Genomic DNA, 16428 nt, shown 5'->3' on the forward strand with positions numbered 1-16428 from the left:
TGACTAATTGGAATAAACAAGGTAGTAGGGCGATACTTCCCATTTTAGACCTCACTATGTCCATCTGGAACTGTAAAGGACTATGGAAACGGTGGCAATAAAAGTGAAGAGGTTTGAAAGCCTTAATCTGTTTGATTTCAGCCAATGTATGCCGTGTGGTGTGTCAGTGTTTCTCACAGCCCATGGTCCTTTTTCAGCTGAAAGTTGGCCACCGCCAAGCCCCAAGGCTCCGGTATCGTAGGGTATGGCACAGCGGGCACTGATGAATCCCGGGCGGGTGTCAGCATCCACCCCAGCCCGGCTTTGCGTGCTCCCTCCTGGCTGCCACGTTCCCTCGTGCCCACACCGGAGCGCTGCCTGCACAGCGCACATCTGGGGAGTGGGGAGGAGGAGAGTATTTCCCAGGATGTCTATGCATGTATTGAACAACACTTAATACAGTCAAACCCTATCATTTAGAAAGCATGTGTGTTTCACAACAGAGATTCGCCAGGCTCTCTCAGCAAGGGCATTTTGGCTTTGTTGTTACAATCAAAGGTCATTCCTTGCCTTATTTTAATTAGTTTGTGTAGAAAATGGTATGTTTTTCATCAGTTCATTTTGGAGATTACTTTTCAAACGATAATGCCAAGAATAGTCAGTGTGCACTGAATTTATTGTTGAGTTTCAAACTAAAGGTCAGACCATTACAGATAAAAGGATGCTATTTTTCAAATCACAGTTTGTGTGTTACACCAAAAGGGACACTGAATTGGCTCTCCACTTTGTTACTTACCATCTTTCCTTTTCTTTGTAGCAGCAGCTTCAAGAGTTTTATAAGAAACAACAGGAACAGTTGCAGCTCCAACTTTTACAGCAACAACATGCTGGAAAACAGCCTAAAGAGGTACAGACAATACCCATTTTACTTTCAAACCACAGATCCCTGGGGACTGTCTAGTGGCTATTAAACTGTCATTCATCTTATAAATGATTGCACAACTGAACTGACTCTATCGGGTCTCAGCTTTCAGATTTAGAGTTATTGTCCTGTTTTCGCCTGTATTTTCCTGTGCTTTCCATTTGCTTGCTGCCACATATTTTATAGCAGGGGACCATGCCTTGATGTTCGGTATGAGTACTGGAGCAAGCATCTAGACTTGTATCTTGGGAGAGTGCTTTTGGAAGTTAGTTATGTTGTAAAGGGGAGGGGGCAAGGCAGCAGGCCCAGATATGGTGCTGTCCTCTCTAAAACAGGGCGAAATGCCAAGAGACATTGAGTTTGGGCTTGCAGTTTCCAACCGGAGAGGTTCTGGTTGCACGTTCCTCACAGCACAGGCTTAGCAGGAAGGACCACGCTGGACAGCATCGGTGGTGACACCAAGAAGAGAGGTCTGAGATGCAGAGAGAGTGCGGGAACGCTGCCTTTTCGCAGTGTGGTGTCAGGAGACGTCGCTCTCATGCCACTGCGGGACAGGCCAGGGTGGTTTCTTCTCGTCCTTTAAATACACTTTCCTTCCAAAATATCTGTCACATCCTAAACTTGTGTTTGTCGATTTTGGTGTGCTTAAATTTAATTTTTGGTGTGCTTAAATTTAATTTTGCTGTAATTACATTTGTTTTGAAGGCACCGAGTTCACCCCTCTAGTCACAAGGAGTTTGAGACTTTCATGTTTAATCCGACATCAGTGCTGGCTTAGGTAGATCCTAGAAAGCTGCCTCTTGGCACGAGATGCTGCGTGATGTCCTGCGATAGCGGCAGCACTTGCGCGTCGCTTTGCAAGCGGTGCTGCTCAAAGCATGCACCAATCCCCCCCCCAAATTTCGGCAAATCGTGCCACCTGTGCTGAGTTTCAACCCAGAGTGAATTTTTCCAGCTGAGTTATAAACCCCTGAAAACAGGGGGGTTTATAATGGAAACGCTGACACAACCTTAACCATAGCGTGCTTACGGGCGCCACTATAATAAAAAGGGAACAGATTAAAAAGTGTCTAAAATGTAAATCTAAAGGACTAACAGTAATTAAAATGGAAATGGCACAGGGAGGGAAGGCATGTAATTGTGAGATATCACTGTGCAGAATGCTCTCAGCTTTGTTTTGCTGGCTGTTTTTCTAATTCAGTAGGGCTTACTCATCAGTGGCAGTTCAATGCGCGTTAATGACTCTGGGATGCAGGCATCACTCTGGACAAAGAAATGATTATTGTGCGGTCAAAAGAAGTTCAAAGACAAGAAGGGAATTTCAGTTTTTTCCTTAGAGATCCACATTCAAGAGCATATAAATTAAGCCAAATGTTAAAAACCACAGTCTGAAAGCTGACTTCAAAGTCACAACTCTCTAATTAATGAACTGCGAGCTTCAGTTTGGACAAGTCGTGGTTTGATGCGCCCATAAATCAACATGACAGGTCTGTTTCACAGTCTCAGACAGCGCTTGTCATTGAGTCACATCAGATGTAAACACAGCAGAAAAAAGAGGGAATATGAAGGAGGTGCAATTGATCAACAGAATTGGTAAAAACCCACTTTTGAAACGCATTATGCATGATCACAGGAAATGGCGATAGCCTCAAGAGGCTTTCTCCTTCTGCTGTTGCTTTTTTGAATCAGATTTCTAACAGCCTTCAAAAGGGAGAATAAGAATTATGGAGCTTCTCCCCTGTGGCTGGCAGGCAATAACCCCCTGTTGTTATTTTGTGCTTCTTTCTTTTCAAAGGCGTCAAAATTTAGTTTTTTAAAGATCTTTAACTCTATATTTGAAGACAAACAATAAAGGGCTGCCACTGTCATTCTTATCAGTTACCAGGGATTGTATTTTTTCTTTCTGTTGCCACTTCTTATTAACCTCTTATTTGGTCTATTAGACATAGTTTTGAATGCAAGCCTGCATGCTGGGAGAACATGAAAGTTCAGATGAGCTCAGAGGGCAGATAAAGAAATTTGAAGGGGAAAGTTACACAGCAGAATGAACGATAAAAGTTAACTCTTCTAAATTGCTGTTGTCAGACAGGAGAGCATCTCAGACACAAAGATGAGGGCTCGGAGCTTAAAGAAAAAAATACTTTGTGTTAAAAAAGACGAGAAGGGAAGTTAGACAATGTGATGGCATTTCAATATCTAACACACTGATTTACTGTGGTCACACTTCTGATATTACAGTATCGAAAGCAACAATAAGAAAGGACTCCTTCCTGTTTCAAGAAGAGCATTTTAACACGATAGCTGTTAAGAGAACAAGGGGCCCAAGTCTTTTCGGCTTTTTCTCGGGTTTTGGGGGGGTATTTTTGCTGATGGTTTTAGTAGAGGCCTGTTTCAGTGATGTGTTTCGTCCTGCAGGTTTGTTCAGCCCCATTTTTCCTGCCTTAAGGAGGTTATTCTTCCTAAATTAGCATGCAAGCGGTGGTCTTTTAATCCCCCCCCCCCCTCCCCAAACAAACAAACAAACAACCTGATGGTCAGGCACACAGCAAGCAGTGCTGTGGTGGGGACCGGCGGCTGCCGTGCTAACGAGGGCTGAGTTTGTACCTTGACAGATGGAACAAGTGTATTCATGTACTGCATCCCCCAAGTCATTTTGTTAGTGCCTTGTCCTATTGTACCGTCGTGAAAGAAGAAAACCACAACGAATCTCCCAAGCCCCGCTGGTAAAAGGGATCCGACCCCCAAGCAGGATAACAGACGGACCCCAGTAAGGTTTCTGGGGGTTTTACTCGAGGGCTGCGCGGCGTAGCAGAGGGCGAGCATTGCGCGGTGCCCATTAGCAGGAGCAAGAGGGGCCGGGGCGAGATCTCAGCCCTGCGCCTGCGGGGCTGCCTCTCCCCCGGCGAAGTCGGGCCTCGCCGAGGCAAGGGCGGCTTTAGAGAAGGATCCCGCTTGGTGCCGTGGCGCTGGACGGAGCGCCTTGTTTTCCGAACGGGGCCGTTTGTCCTCCGGCAGTTGTGACAGTTTATGTTAGGCAGTAGGGAGTAACCTAAGAAAGGAAAACAGACCTTTGACAGAAGCTTTAGGGAGGGGATCAAAAATGCAAGTTTTATCAGGATATTTCAGCATTTTAACACTGACTACTGACCTGACAACAGGACTGCACTGAGACCTTTTTTGTATGCATTCAATTGTGAGAAGTAAACAAACTGCCTTGTATCCTGTGTTTGGTAACTGGGTGGGGAGCGCAGTTTGGCAACGTGTCTTGCTTTTAAATTCTTTCTTGGACAATGGGCCTTGTATACTTTTATATCCTGGCTTTTCAAAGTAGAGAGTGTTCAAGAGCTTTTCTTAGGATAGCTGAGAAGACAACCAAAACGGGCATCAGCCAATTTATATAAAGGTTGTTTTTTTTTTTTTAAAAAAAAGCTAACTTTACACTCAGATGGCAAATAGGTAAAGCACAGCTTACTGTAACTAGATTTTTATGTAATACCATTTATTATATACATAAAAATATATATTAAGTACATATATATTTAGAAAATGCATATTTGTGGAGGCAAACATTACTTTAACTCTTAACATAACTGTTGTTGGGGCTTGCATTCATCTGGTGCTGTTGCAAATAGTTGAGCTAGAGGATCTGAGCAAGCTGTTGCAAAGAAATGAAAACTCTCCCAAGTTTCAGAATATCTAAACACCTATTTGTTTTAACTGTGCTCTTGAAGTCCTAGATTTTCTTTGGAAAGAAGATAAATTAACTTTCCTGTCAGTACAGTCATGGGTACGCGGTTGGTCGCAGTATTGAGGTTGATGGGGCATGGTGGTACAAGAAGGCGGGGGCCAAACCCCTGGCAGTCCCGCTCAGTCCCGCTCCTGCAGCTCTGGTGGATTTTTTTCCCTGCTTGACACAGTAGGGAATGGGGCCAGTGATCCTCTGGCTCGGTGTCAAGGAAGGGCGACAAGAAGCTTGGGATCTGCCTGGGGTTTGTTTGTGAAAGTGTGCAGTTTTGTAAGAGTTAATTTTCTTTCCATAGTTGTTAGCCATAATGTGTATAAGACCTCCACCTTGATATGATTCCTAGCAGATTAGGGATATTAGATAATTTCCTTCTATTTATTGTACTACTGCAGTGTATTATCTTTCTATCACTCAGATAATTACTAAGGAAATCTACATTAATTTTTTTTGGCTAGCACAAGGAACTGCTAAACACTGGCATGATGTATTGATGTTTTACACAACAAAAGTTTTCCTCCTGTCATTGTACAATAAATAAAAAGATATTTATCAAAATGCAAAGCCTTTCATGGATTTTAAAGAACAAAGCAAATAAAATACAAGATGAGCATGGAAGCAAAACCTAGAGGCTTCCTTAACTGAACAAAATTAAGGACTCTGAAGCCTGGAGTACTGTACATATTAAACACTCACATTCAAGTAAGATGTTGTTTGCTAAATTATGAATGTGTGTAATTAAAATCTAGTGGCTGTTTCTATGAAAGATTTACAATGTTATTTCATCGTTTGTCATGGCTAATTAACAATATTAGATGAAGTTTTTCTTCTTCAAAGGTCTGATTTTTTCTCATTTATTTATGTCAGAAGTGATAAACAGAGTAGTTAAAAGCTTCTCCGGGTACAGTAGTGAGAAAAGCAACATGTTCTTTTACACCTCGAAGGTTCAAGGTTCACATCCCTGTGGAGTAAAGGAACTCCATCTTCTTTCTAGTGAGAATAATTAAAAATTTCAAAGTGCAGAAGTAGCAGCCTTAAATACAGCACAGAATAATTCCAAACATAACAGAAAGTATTGTGGGGCTTGATGGATGAATAAGAGAGAGTAAGTGTAAAATACCATAAATTAAGCCAGTCGTATTGCCTTAATAGTTGAGACAACCCTTGCATGAGCAAACAGAGCGCAGTGCAGGGTTGTTTTTCATTACATCCAAGTGCGATGTGATCGTGTGGTGTGATTCTCACGTTATACATGTTCTTTGCCTCAAAGAATTACCCAGGACTTTAACAGCTGCCAGCAGCGTTTGCTTTACTCACCACTGAAATGCAGCCACTTCTGGGGTAAAACACGACCACGTGGACCTGGGTGACGTGGTAGCGTGGACCAGGAAGCGCTGCATACATTTTTAATTGGGATGGCAGGAGGGATTTAGGTAGGATGAAAGTAACCACTGGAGGTGGGAATCGACTGCAGCCCTGTGGTTAGCTCTAGCACCTAAGCATGACTTGGGGTCTTTGATATGGGGTGGTGGGCTCGCTAGCTTGCCTTGATACCAGGTGACTGCGATCAGAAGTTGAAGTGTGTTGAGACAAGGATCCCTGTAAATCCTCTGTTAATGCTTCACTCTGTATTGACAAATGTGCATTTTTTTTCCCCCTCTTTTCCAGCCCCAGCAACAGCAGGTGGCTACGCAGCAGTTGGCCTTTCAGCAGCAACTCTTACAGATGCAGCAGTTGCAACAGCAGCACCTCCTGTCTTTGCAGCGTCAGGGGCTGCTAACGATCCAGCCTGGCCAGCCTACTCTGCCTTTGCAACCCCTTGCACAAGGTAGGTGAGGGGTTTGGGAGCTGCCAGCTGTCTGGCAAAGCAATAGCATGCACACCCATGCAAACAAAATTGTCACTCAGTAAGACAGAGAGAGAGAGAGAGAGAGATCTCATAGGCTCATAAAATAATAATCACAGAAAAATCCTGACAGGCAGGATGGGCATTATAAAGATACTGTTTGAGAAGGGCAATGCCGAAATCGTGGACCGCTCTGGCTAGCGGGAGGCGGACAGTTTGGAATTCAGATTCAATTTGCACAGCTATAACCAGTCTGGTGGACTCGAAGCTGCTGGTTGTACTAATCGGAGCTTGAAATCCTTCACAGGAGGCGTCTTAATCGATTCTTGGTGCTGGGTTCATGGCTAAGGATAGTGTGAGAGCAGCTTTTCCTTTTTTAATGTGTTATTTGGGCCCTTTCTGGTTCCAGCCTGGCGAGGAGCTGGGCATAGAGGAGCTCAGGTCCTCACACTGACGAACTGTAGAAATTGGATTGCCCTTTGCTGCAGCTGAGAGGGAGAGGTGGCAATGTCTCCTCTCCATGCCTGTTTACATGGTCTTCATTTCACTGCCTGTGTACATCATAGCTTCATTTCTCCCTCCACACTGAGGCAAATTGGGATTAACTCCATTTAATTTTAATGGTGTTACTGACAATTAGATCCTCCTACAGCTTTATTCAGTCCTGTACTCTGCAAGAAGTTACTGCTTTGCTGAAATCCCTATTTGTATTTTTTTTTTTTTTGAGATACTGATACATTGAAAGCAGTAACTACTTAAATCACAATACTTTTGGCAGTGATTATAACCTGGGATTTTTATTCTCTCTTTTCCTCTTTGGCTTGAATTTATTTATTTTTTTTTAAACTGGGTTTGTCTGCAAGCCTTGGGACTTTTTAATGGACTTGCCTGAGCTCTGGCTGCTGTGATTAAGGCAGATTATTCAAAGTTGGCATGGCTCAGGGAAGACCAGGTCTTTCAACCATGATACTGGTATTTCTGAATAATCATGCTTTTTCCTTCCCTTGCCCCCTAATAAATTTAAACATCCACCTCAACAACTTGAGTCAGCTGAGGTTGGAATGATTTGGGCTCTTCAGAGCAGCCTTAGGGCTGCTACTAGTTGCTAAACCATATAACGAGTTTACATTCAGCTCTGTTCAGTTAAAGGGGGAGGGGGGACAAAATTGCTTCTGTTTTTCACCCTCCTTTTGTGTGTGTAGCTGCAAAAAGGAGAGCAAGGTGGCTGGTGAATATTAACTTATATGGATAAAGGGAGACAAAACTGGGGAGTGGAGTCTGCTTTGCCATGTGGCTGGCGTGGTTTATTTAGGCTTATTTTTGCCAGACCCACAAAGGTATTGGAGCACCTAACTCTTGTCTTGAGAGGCTAAGCTTCTGGGGACCTGACACCTCCCTCTACAAGACTCAGTTTAGCTCTCCAGCATCCCAAAGCTGAACACCTGGTCTAGGCTAGTCCTGTGCATGAGTCGGAGGCTGATGAAGAGCAAGGTGGTGCCTGGCTGAGAGCTGCAGGATCAGGCCTGGGGTGGTAGTTGGTCAGGCACCGTTGATGCGCGGTGTGATGGGGAGAAGGTGTGAAACAAGTCCAGGAAAAAGGTCATGTAGAAAAAATGCCGTTTATACTTGGAAAATTTTGTGTCGTGCATTAATTACACTTCAGATTTATTGTTGGAAGCATCCCAGGCTGTTCCCACACACCCACCGGACTCAAGCTTCAACCTTTCTAATTTTTCCCACAGCTCCTATACTATTAAGTTTGCTCGGTAAGGTTCATTGTATAGTACATCAGTTAAGCTGTCCAAAGGAGGGCAATTGGGCAGTGACAAGACACGCTCATGTGTAATGTGAAAGAAATGAATGTGGTGATGCATGAAGTGTAATCTGTGCGGTAACACATCGGAGACACCAGTAGGTAATTCAGCAGTCGTGGCATTGATTGATATGGTTAGCAGGGTAGTGTAACTATTAGTCCTCGCGGAGAAGCGTATTTAAAACCTAAGGGGTGCCGACTTGTCCGCTGGAGACGACATAAACATAAGCAGAAAGGGCTGGTTCTTGCAGGGAAATGAGCTGCGAGCGTTGGGGGCGGCTGGAGCCGGGGGCTCGGCAGTGGGAGGAAAGAGTAACTTGAGAATTCAGGCAGGTTGCAATACGGTATGATATTTTATTTTTTTTTATCAGAGAGACGATGGCTTAAAACTGATGTCATTATGAGGTTTAAATCAACTTTCTGCTTGCTTGAACATGGTCACCTGGGTATGGAGGTACAAGGACACAAAGAGGTTGAGCAACTCTGTTTGTCTTTGAGCCGGTGATACCTGGGGTTGGGAAATTGAGTTCCATGAGCAGTAATCTGTCAACTGTCCCCACAACATACATTTTTTAAACCTGTGCCTACATTTTCTTTCATAATGAAGGCGACTAGTTGTCCTGAAAAATGCAATGAAGAGCCAGGGCTATAGTTTAAAATAATTGGTAATGTACACTTCTTTTTTAAATAAGAAATTACATATATCGTGCCCTTTTGTTTTCAGAACAGTTTGCAAGACTAAGACAAATACTAGAAATGTGTGTATTAAAAAAAAAAAAATCATCCCTCTAGTAAATGTAGCTATGAAGTCAGTTAAAAGCATTTTGCTTTTATTCTTAAGTATCTGTAATAGTAATAAATGTTTATAAGCAGAGAATGCTACTTCGTAAGTGATTTTTTTGTTATGTTTTTAGAACTAATACATTGTTTAAAGCTGTATTTTAGTTTTTAGTGCTTGCCTATTGTCTTACACAAAATAGCACATCCTTTAATGTTATATTTGTGTAATGTTTTCTGCTTTGTATTTAGACGCATCTATAATCTAGATTTTACATCTGTACATAGTAGCAATTTAAAAATAAACCACATTTCAGCAGTGTTCTGAGCTACGAGAGCTAGATCTTTAGTACCTGCAAAATGAAACTGCAAAACACACTTCAGATCACCTGTGAGTGAAAGTAATAGGACTGAGACGTCTGGGTGCCTGATTGCTCCCGTAGATTTGGCAGTTTCAGGTCTAAATCCCGTTACTGGTACGTATGAAGTTGCAGCACCAGCAGTAGCGATCTCGGGTAATTGCCGTGCAGTTCTGGGAACCTGACTTAAAATTTAGCTCTTGCTGTTAAAATGAAACTGTTAAATGGTAAATTACATAATTTATTGCAAGTGTTCGTGGATCTATTTGACTTGCTTTTACCATTTGTTCTATTATTTTATTTAACCATTTTGCTGGATGAGTAATGAGCATACCTTTCAGCTGCCCAGTTTGACAGGCTAGCTAGGAGTTCTCTCCAGAATTATTCTAAAAGAACTAAATCTGGGGAAGGAGGAGGAAGGGGGTTTTTAGTTTTATTTTATTAATCAAGTGATGTCAACGATGTGGTCATTTTTAAGCAACGGGTTGTGTGCAGACGTGTATGACATCACAGTTAACTCTTTAATTTAGTGTCACCCAGCCTGAAAACCTCCTTATTATCTCCAGTATTTTTTTTCCCCCGCACAACTGGGTAGTTTTTATTTTTCTTTCAATATGCAGTATAGTTGTTGTTAGTGCTAATATGAGTTACGCTTATATAGGAAGTTAGACCAAACCCCTTGGCTTTTAGAGGATCTACAACGAGGTATAAATATTACGTGCATGTATATTTTAACGGCTGTACCATCTGCAAGCTTTTCCTTGGGATAAAGCATTAGTAGATCCAGGAGTGACCTGGAGGAGAGGGGAAGGGGAGAGGAGAAGGGGGGACAGGGAGAGGAGGTGGGTGCTAGCCTGTCTCTAATTAAAAACCTGCAGAAATCCAGATAAGGGGGTGGTGGCCAAAAAAAAAAAAAAAGCTAGTTATTCTTTCCCTATTTGCTTATTCTGGAAAATAAAAATAGGTGTCGACTCATATGGTCTCATATCAATATGTTATCATCAACAGACAAGTCTATTCACTATTGTTTCAATTGAGTAAACAGTGGTGTAAGGGTCAGCCGTGCTCACAGGTAATTGTTAGTGCGCAGACAGTCCTGTCAAGCGTGTTAGATAAAAATACATCCCACACTGTCACTTCGCAAGGTGTTTGAAAATAATAGCCCAGATACAGCAAAACAGGACATAGGCTTGTGTACTGACCTTTTTCTTTGTTTAATTTGCTCAGAGGTTTAATTTCAGGGGACAAGTAATAATTGAATACGTCTAATAACTAAATGCTCATTTGGGACAAAATCCATCAAAATATAATTGGCATTTGGGTCTGATGAAAGGAAAATGACGTGGCTTTAGAGAAACGGATGTGTCCTAAGAATATCTGATCACTTAATGTATAAATTGAAGCCTCTTTCATAATATATATTAATTGCAGATACTTAAGGATTTTAGCATTTTTTTGTAGTGAACCGTTACCGGAGACCAACTGTTTTTGTTAATGCTACTCTTGGAAAGGCGGGGAAGGTTATTGGTCTGTCGTGCAATAATTTACTCCTCTTTGATATGCAAACGATCCACGGTGAATATAAAAAAATCCTATCAGACTCATTTCACAGTTCTTAACCACTTAGATTCTCTGGAGTCTATCGCCTCATTAGACCAGTGCTCTCCAAAGCTAGCATAATTAAAATCTTTAACAGTTTAGCAAAGTAAAGATGTTTGGCTGATCACGTTGAGATGATTATCTATCCATTGTATTCTAAATGACAAAAATAAATTAAATTTAGACCTTGGCATTTTTTATTATGTGTTTCAAATGAATATAATGCATACTGCCTTTTTTTTTTTTTTTATTTCAATACCTTAGGTTTGGTGAGATACATGCCTGTGTGAGCTGCTGCTATACACTCAGAAAATGGCAGGTTTCCTTAGGATAGCTCCAGTTCTACAGTATGCTGAAACAATGAACAGTCATCCAAATGATGATCTGGAAGCACAGTGATGAGAAACCTCTTTAAAAACACACAGGCACTGGCTTTTTTTTTTTTTTTTTTTTTTTCCCCCCCTGAATATTTAAGTGATGCATCTCTACTGCCAATTTTTTCCCATGGCCTTCTCTGAAAGAGCACTGAAATAGTCTTCAGTGAGAGAAACTTGACTTGTTTGATCATGTCACAAACATAAGCTTTATCCAAAAGCATGATCTCAGTGTGAGCCCGTGTCATGCTGATGCGCACGGCTCCCCTTCCAGCCTTCAGTTTGACCCACTGGAGTTTGCAAAGTTTTCACTCGCCTTATGTATTGAATGCAATGTCCTAAGCCTGGTGTCCATTTTGGCACAATTAAAAAAATATTTTATTTTTTTTAATTATTTCTTGAAGCTTATTTTCTGTTTTCATTTTACTTATGAATGGCTCATTAGCATTGATCTAAGAAATGACAGTAATAATAGTGTTACTTGTATAGAAAGTTATACAGTTTTTCAGTAGACACATCCATCAATTAAGTGAGCAGTTCGAGAAACCAAAATTAATGAGAAAGATAGGTGTGTTAATGAAATAATCATAGTATAATCAATTTGACTGTTAAAATTTGAAAAGCATTTCAGGAAGACAATATGAATTCATAATTTATGTCTAAAAGTGATTAATAAAAACTATATTTAATAACAAAGCTATTTGTCATCATTTAAAACTTAGTCATATTGTGGTTCATGTTGTCATAATAATAAAGCTGAGTATTATTTTTTTTTTCCTGAGACCTTCCTTTCTTTTTAAAACAGGTTAGGAAGTATTCCCTTTCCTTAAAAAAAAAAAATAATAATAATAGTATATTAAAAAAAAAAAAAATTCTCCGGCTGACTGCAGAGTAGCCCTTGGTCACCTTTGCTGTCAGCCTTGCTGTGAGCTCGGGGCAATTTCTGCCTGAGTAGGGACTCTGGAAATGGGCCCTCTGTAATTTTGATTACAAAAAATAATAATAATTAACATGGAGTTTGGGGTGGATGTCCTGTTGTGTGGACCCCCCTGCCCCACACCTGGCTTTTGCATTACATAGGTATTGCAGGTGTCACACCAGAAAATATAGCAGAGACACGCAGTATTCAGTATTAGCCTTTAGTTATTAAAAAAAAATACATGCGCAAAAACACACACACACTCACACAACTAACACTAGGCTTTGTTTACTGACTCTTTGATTTAATTACTGTTTGAAGACGGCCGAATTAGCTGTTAATTGATTTAATTATCCAATTTGTTTGTTTCAGGCATGATTCCAACAGAACTGCAGCAGCTCTGGAAGGAAGTGACAGGCTCGCACACAGCGGAGGAGGCAGCCAGCAACAACCACAGCAGCCTGGACCTGTCCACCACCTGCGTCTCCTCCTCCGCACCGTCTAAGACCTCCTTAATCATCAACCCGCACGCCTCAACTAATGGACAGCTATCGGTCCACACTCCTAAACGGGAGAGGTAGGTGCTGGTGGGGTTTCCAGCCGTGAGCATCTCTGAACAGCGTGCCGAAATGATGGCGAAATTGTTGGGAGCGGTGGCCAACCGCCTTGGCCTCGGTTTTGTCCTCCACATCTTGCTCTGTCTGATTTTTGGCGTGGTTGAATAGAGTCTCCACTGGGCAGAATACGCTCCTTTTGTTCAGATCTTTATGGTTTGTTAATTGGATCAATGTGGGCACAATTAGCTAATTAGAAGTGCATTGGTTAAGCATATTGGGGGAAGTGTGACGAGTGTAAGCTGTTTTTTTGCGTTTTGCATCCCGGGTGGTGTTACTCGTGATGTGCTTTGGGGGTTGCAGGCTGGAGGTGAGGAAAAAAATCTGTTGGTCAGTACAGGCTGTTTTCCCACCCGTTTTTCTGCCAAGTTTCAGCGCCCCATCTCATCTAACACGTTGGCCTTTTTTTACTCTGTATTTACCTGCTTTCACAAGACAGGAGAGGCTTGAGTTCACCAGGATTTTCTAAAACAAAGTGGATTTTTTTTAAGTGTGATAAAATTAGCTAACTGGTGGTGTTTGGCTTTTAAAAGTGTGAGTTAATTTATACTTGCTAGGCTTGCATTGTTAAAAGAAATGGCTTAAATCAGGGGTTGTCTGTTGACGTGCTTCTCGGCGCGGGTTCTGCTTTATTCCAAAGGATGCTTTATTGCAGGTTTGTTTCTTTACACCCCCAGATTTCACTGAGGCATGTCTAACAACATAACTTTTGCTTACGGTGAGATAGACGGTCCTAGGAGCTCAGGCCGTGGGTGCCAGTGCTTGCTGCAGCCTCGGTGTCGCTGCGGCTGCGGAGGAGGAGGAGAAGGGTCTCCGGAGCGCGCGAGCAGCGTGGGCGCAGCGGGGAGGGCAGTGCTTCTTTGCATTCAGGAGAGTCCCTTTGCCCATCTAGAAATGTTATAGCAGACACTAGTGAAAGCTGGATTTTATGGAAACTGATGGCTTTGTCTTTCCTTCCTCCTTTCATTCATTAGAAAGAGGATAATGGAATTTTTAAGCCATAGAGTTTATATTTCTGGTGGTCTGAAAGTAGATTGATAGGGAAGCTATATAAATACCTCTTATATCTTTCTAATATTAAGAAAATAGTGCTGTTGGGAATAGATAGATTTTTTTAAAGGAGAGCACACCCACTGTTGAAAGAACTGCTGTGTGTGTAAGGCATCATTTTATATCCATTGCAAGGACATGTGGGGGAACATCGGCTTATACATTTATAATGCATGTAAGTGTCAAGGACATGGTTTTCATGAAGACTTACATGGGATACTAAAAACAATTTGATGTTTATTAAACAATTAAATTCCCTTTCTGCTGCATATAGAGCTGAACAAGATGGGTTTATGACTTTTCAATAAATTTTTTATCTATGTTTTTCTTACCAAGTATGTAAAACAAAAACCCATGCAGTGAAATGGATCTTCTTTCACTGAACAGAGGCATGTGCTGTCTGCTAATGGCATTCTAACCGAGGAAACAGTATGCCATTGCTGTGAAGTTTGAAATGCAGTGGAAATAGAGGAATCTGTTCTGAAGAAAGAATTTTCTCGTGTGTATACTGTCAAGCAGAACTGGAAATCCATGTGTCTTGAGTCCTGTAATTGTGGTCTGAAGGTAATTGGGATCTACTAACAAGGCAATACATGTGTTTTTATTAGTAAAGTTCCAAATAAATTAATTAGGAAGGCACATGCCATGGTATTGTTTGAGACTGTACAGGTTAGAAAACTTAAAATCCTTAATGGTTGAATTGATAGCTGTATTGTTAAAGCTTGCTGTAATACTTTCCTTACATATCTATTGAGTTCTCTACAATATCAAAATACAAAAATAGGTATATTTAGGAATACAAATAAGAGAACTACAGACTTTGCTTTATCTTGCTTCTTTTTGGTACATGGAAGGGTTATGCCATCCATTTGCTGCAGTGATTGAATTACATCTTTATCCATAAGTAGAGCAGGAGACTACACGCAGAAGAATGCCTACTGATGCACTTAAGGGTTTTGTTGCAGTCTCATCAGGCACTGTGGTGCCTGCCTGGATTTCATATGACACAGAAACTCCTCTTGTTGAGATGTGTTGCACTGGTTTCCTTTCTGAAAAGCTATTTATCTACAGGCTGGGAGTTCGGGGTGGTGAGTGAGCAGTGAGAAAAGAGTAGCTGTGCTCCGCCATCAGATGTATATTTGAAAGCCCACAGAAGGTGAAATTTCAGCGTACTTACAAAAGAGAGGGGATAGGCATGAGCAGGGTTTTGGTCATTTTTTGGTTGCAAAGGTTAAGACTAGAAATAATCATGAGTCTGGTGGGAGCATGACTTGGCTAGGCTTGGAGACAAATCTATGTGTGTTCTTGCACCCAGCTGATTCAGCACAACAACTGAGCTTGCAAATACGACTGGACTTGTGGCGGTGGTCCCGAGCCCAAGCTTGGGCCAGATGGGGCTGTTGGAGGGGTTCACAAGGGAGCTGTCAGCCCTCTGTCTCCCATCACACAAGTCCACAGCTTGGGCTGGCCAGAGCAGGCTTTTGGGTTGTGACTTCGCCCCTGTCATTCCTGCACCTTCTGTGCACTTGGCTGTTAGCTTTGGTCTGGTACAACAAAGAGCTATTTATTTAGATTTAAACAACAGTATAAAGCACATAGTAAAAGCTGTAAGTGTCCTAACAGTTAACCACAGCCACATCATAACGACTGCCCAGCAGCAATAAATAATCATATACAGGTAACATTAACTTTTAGGGTGTGCTGTAAAGCTCTTTTCCCCCCTTTCTCTTGGGCTTTTGAGAAGGAGTGGGCTGCAGGAGGCAAGTTGGTTATGTGGGAGTTACTATCATCACTGTCATGTCTAGCACACGTCACTGGGACAGTTCAGGCTGTGTTTTACGGGGTTCCTGATCCCACAGGTCAGGTTGCGAGGCTGCTCGAGACCCGTGAGACAGGAGGCACTCTGCTGACCACAGTGGCAGCAGAGGCACCTGCATTAAAAGTCATCGGGCGAGCAGCAGCTCTCCTATACATCTTGCGTAAAAACACGTTTTGGTTATAAACAAGGGGTTTAAAATAGCAGGAGAAATAGTCGTTGGCTGCTCGGCATGCCCATGCGTCGCTGTGGCACGGGGCTGGCCTCACGGTTGTGTACAGCAAAGCTTTGGTCCTGCACGGGCTGCGGGGACGCAGCTCTAGTGTCACTGGTAACACTGGCCGCTGCGCGGCTGCCGTGCTTGGAGCTGAGTGACAACAAAAGTTCTCCTTTATGGCAAAAAAGCAAATGCCAGGTGTGTGGCCAGAGTTACCCTGGGACGTTCAAAAAGCAAAAATGCATTCGAAAGCAGGAGGCATCCTCTGCTCCTGGGCGTGGGCCAGGGAGCATTGCATGGCTGCTCTTGGTTTCTGTGTGCTCTGTGTGTATGGCTTTCACAGGAATGAAACAATTCCAGCTATAAATAATGGGTTAATGCTTTCATTCATTTGGGCTTTA

At 42.2% G+C, this 16428-nt stretch overlaps 1 protein-coding gene across 20 annotated transcripts in view; it reads left to right on the top strand.

Moving 5' to 3' along the window:
* FOXP1 (forkhead box P1) overlaps positions 1 to 16428 on the top strand; it is a 392035-nt gene that overhangs the window by 315616 nt on the left and 59991 nt on the right. For 17 of the 20 annotated variants that reach the window (XM_075514033.1, XM_075514034.1, XM_075514036.1 and 14 more), the window contains 3 exons: positions 797 to 886; positions 6312 to 6471; positions 12703 to 12907. In XM_075514033.1, the coding sequence (XP_075370148.1) occupies positions 797 to 886; positions 6312 to 6471; positions 12703 to 12907 (455 nt within the window). The remainder of the gene's footprint in view (positions 1 to 796; positions 887 to 6311; positions 6472 to 12702; positions 12908 to 16428) is intronic. The other 3 variants (XM_075514045.1, XM_075514053.1, XM_075514049.1) reach the window with 1 other exon arrangement.

This window comes from Mycteria americana, chromosome 11 (genome assembly GCF_035582795.1).
Source record: "Mycteria americana isolate JAX WOST 10 ecotype Jacksonville Zoo and Gardens chromosome 11, USCA_MyAme_1.0, whole genome shotgun sequence".
NCBI lineage: Eukaryota > Metazoa > Chordata > Aves > Ciconiiformes > Ciconiidae > Mycteria > Mycteria americana.